Source organism: Phalaenopsis equestris, unplaced genomic scaffold, assembly GCF_001263595.1.
Source record: "Phalaenopsis equestris unplaced genomic scaffold, ASM126359v1 Scaffold222430, whole genome shotgun sequence".
Taxonomy (NCBI): Eukaryota; Viridiplantae; Streptophyta; class Magnoliopsida; order Asparagales; family Orchidaceae; genus Phalaenopsis; species Phalaenopsis equestris.
The window spans coordinates 9,304-13,097 of NW_018240601.1; the positions used below are offsets into that span (position 1 = coordinate 9,304).

The 3,794-nt window shown below is 43.8% G+C and overlaps 1 protein-coding gene across 1 annotated transcript; it reads right to left on the reverse strand.

Annotated features, from left to right (window-relative positions):
- Nucleotides 1-644: 644 nt before the first annotated feature.
- LOC110037630 (oligopeptide transporter 3-like) lies at nt 645-3,559 on the reverse strand. Its single transcript, XM_020742329.1, has 6 exons — nt 3,176-3,559; nt 2,842-2,939; nt 2,166-2,744; nt 1,827-2,082; nt 1,550-1,732; nt 645-1,349 (listed from the first exon to the last, which is right to left on the reverse strand). Exons 1-6 carry the CDS (start codon nt 3,551-3,553, stop codon nt 732-734), a joined length of 2,112 nt encoding a protein of 703 aa, XP_020597988.1. The 5' UTR covers nt 3,554-3,559; the 3' UTR covers nt 645-731.
- Between the last annotated feature and the right edge of the window lie 235 nt (nt 3,560-3,794).

Sequence of the window (3,794 nt, forward strand, 5' to 3'; positions counted from 1 at the left end):
TTTACCGTCTTTGGTGTTGTTTTATATTCATAACTGTTTGAACTATGGTATTAATATCATCTGATAATAGTTTGGTCTGCTGGAAGCCCATAGAGACCTTCTTATCGTTATGGTGAATTTAAAACATCAGTCAGAGGATGCGATTATTGGTCCTTTTTGTGAAGGATCCTAGAATTGATTGAGGGAGTTGATTACACAATGTCTGTTCCTCATATCGAGTGCATAATGTTTCTTCATGTGCCTATACTTTTATTCAATCAACCAATTATTTCGACCGAATGAAATAATATTTGATGTCTTTGTCTTTCAACCATTTAGATGCAATCCTTTGGTATCTTCTCGATGTAATCCATTGAACTTTCTCGAAATCCATGCATCACATTTTCGATGTACATGTGATATTTATAATTTCTTAGGTGAATACATTAGTAAAACTATTTTAATTGAACTAAATCAGATCAAAATTTTTCCTTGACAGGATTTTTACTAAAAATATCAGGATCATTATATATAATATCCAACAATTTTAATAAAGCTAGACTATATAAATAAAAATTGAATTCAATTTAGAACGTTCATAATTGCAATATAAAAATAACCAATAAAATTTTTATTTTACACTCAACTTAATAAATCACATAAATTTAGAAATCAACAAAACTAAATAATAAAAAAAAAACGTATGCTTTGCTTTGGCCGCATTTACCTCCTATTGGCAGCTCGCATGGCAATCAGAATACCGGGCAACCTGCAACCACAATTCCCTTCTCCGTCGGACACGTGGCCAGCGGGCAATGATCCACCTCCGTCCCCCACCACCTCAACTTCACCCTCTCGTTCTGCTGCAGCGCGAAGAAGATGAGCACTCCCATGAACGCCGTCCCCGCATCCAGCGCCGCTGACAAGACGTAATTATACCTCTGCCACCACCGCTTCCGGTAACGGAAGACGAAGTAGTTGAAAACCGTTCCGGTTATGAGCCAACTGGCTATGTTCGTCGGCGTCGCCGGCGGCATTCCGGCAAATCCGTACAAGATGACAGGAACGTTTATGAGGCCGATCCACTTCTTCTTTGGGTAGCATTTACTGAGGATCCAGAAGGGGAAAGGGAGGATTGCGCCGACAAGAAAGAGCCAGACGAGGTGGTGGTAATGGCCGGCGCGACCGAAGAGGCGCGCAGGGCCGATGAGACCCCAGATAACGGAGGCGTCGAAGGTTACACGGTATTTTGGGCAAGTCCATGGGCTGTCGGAGGGAAGAACGTCAGTATCACAGATGTTCTCGATGGTTTCGAGCATCCACCATGCTACGGCGAGGTTGATTGCGCCAGCGATTAGTGTGCCCACAAGCTGTTCGATGGATTGCGCCAATGGTAAGAGAACGTACGGACCATAAATTTGATCCCATTTGGAGATATAAGGACGGAAATATGAGTTTTTCTTACCTGGGCGGCGTACATGCACATGCGGAAACGGTAAGAGAACGTACAGACCTTCATAAATTTGATCCCACTTAGAGATATAAGGAAGGATATATGAGTTTTTCTTACCTGGGCGGCGTACATGCACCGTGGGGGAATCTTCATATACTGACCAAGCTTGAGATCAGAAAGAAAGGAGAGAGCATGAACTGTGCTTATCCTTCCATATATTTTGAAGAGAAGATTGGCTATCGGCATCCCAGGCAATATAAATCCGATCATGAACTGCGCAATGATATCATATCCAGGTTGCTGCGGAAGAAATAATCAAATCTGTCAATCATTCATTAATTAAAATCGATACGATCGAAAGAAAGGAATTGATCGATATGAAAAAGATGGCAACTTGGTTAGTTGTAGCTTGTATGACGCCAATGGGGAGAGTGACAAGCCAGGCCAGAGCGAAGGCAAAGAGCATCCCCCACCATGGCAACTGAACCTGTTCCTTGTACACAAAAGAAATCAAGAGGGAGAAGAAGACGCTTCCTGCTAGAAGAATGAGAAACCACCAATGCGGCACCGGTTTGTACTCTTTCATCATCTTCGCATGTATGTTTTCCTCTTCTGCGTTCACTGCCGACTTGCTCTGGTTCCAAATATCTCTACAGAATCACGCAGAAGAGCAATTATGTGTAAATTTTTAAAATGTTCATGATGCATCAATAAAAAAAATGAGATAAAATACCTGCCATGGAAGAGGGCAACGTGGGTAAGGGTTGCAGCGAACCTGGCAAACCCGGAGCCCAGAGAGAGCGCAAACAGAGGGCTGAGAAAAAGCTTCCCGTAGCTGTTATAAGCCGGCACATTGAGCTTATATTCCGGCGTCAAGACTGTAGTCGTATCGTACTTCTGGCCCGTCGAGGTGAACAACTTGTTGGAAAAAATTGGATATTTGCGGGCGCCGAATCCGTTGAACTTCCAGTAACAGAGAGGTACTATGACGTAAACGAACATGACGAAGCCGGCGGCAATGTTGAGGATGGAGAACCAGGGAGTTATCAGAGGGCTGCCATGATAAGCAGAGATGCCAGCCCAGTCGAAGGTGAAGGCGCCGACGCCAAGGCCGCTGTAGGCGGAGCCTATCTGTTGAGCAGTGAGGCTGTGAGGCCATGCCCAGCATACCCATGAGAAGAAGGAGATGACGGGGAAGAGGAACCCTGGGAAAATGTAGTAGAAGAAGCTGGCGAAGAAGAATATCAGGAAGAATTTCATTCTGCTTGGACCTTTGTGGTGCGGATCTTTGTTCTCGTTCTCATGCAGAGCTCTGCGTCGTTTTCAGAATACAAGAACTAGTTATATATATGCATGCATGCATGATTAAAATATCGAGATTGATGAAGCAGAGCAACAATGGAGTAAACCTGAATAGAGAAACTTGAGCAAGGTTAGCTGGCCACCACATTCCTGCAGGTTCGACTAGGTATTTTCTCAACATGCCAGCCCAACCATAGCCAAGCAGCTGAGAAATTTTCACTATAACATTATTGTTATATTTTACAAGTATATTATTATCATTATCTTATTGTTCTATGAATATCAATCAACTGTATAATAAAAAAAAATGTCTGCATTATCAAATAGTTCTCATACAAATGTCATAAATTTCAGATCAAATTTGATTCTCTTGCTCTCTGATGCATCTGGAACCACTGACATATTTTTCTGTCAAATTAACAGTAAAGCTCATTAATATACCTGCGTGGTGAGGACGATGATGAGAGAACAGAGGAAGCTGATACTCTGCTTATAATAAGCCTTCATGACCGTAATGGCGCCGATAGAATAGGCATCCCCTCCCCCTGGCGACACCCCGCAGTTGGCAAATACGGTAATAATAACATGCTCCTTAATATTGAACGGCCCCGGGTTCAAATTAAAGCACCAGCGCCCGCCGAACAGCCTTACCTCCCTGTTCGGCAGCGTCGCAGCCATGAATCTGCCGACGAAAAGCACGGCTATTTGCATGAGGATGGCCGAGATGGTCATTGGCTGCGTGCGGTAGGTGAAGAAGGTGTTCAGGAAGATGAGAATGGCGCAAGAGGTTATGCCGAGAAACCACGCTCTGAAAGTCATGACCGGCATCGAGGCCGTGGCGGGAGAGCCGGGCTTGCGCGGGCCCCACTCTCATCACGTTTTCGCTGGTGGTGCTCCACGTGGGATTTTGTGTGGTCCAGATGCTCTGCTGAATCAGCGCGGTGATCGCTCGTTTCCGTGAATTCCAGGTGAATAATGTTTAAAGCAACATATAATTATCCTATAAATATAATTTAAATATTTTTTTTTTTATTTGGAGCCAATTACATGCAGAAATCTT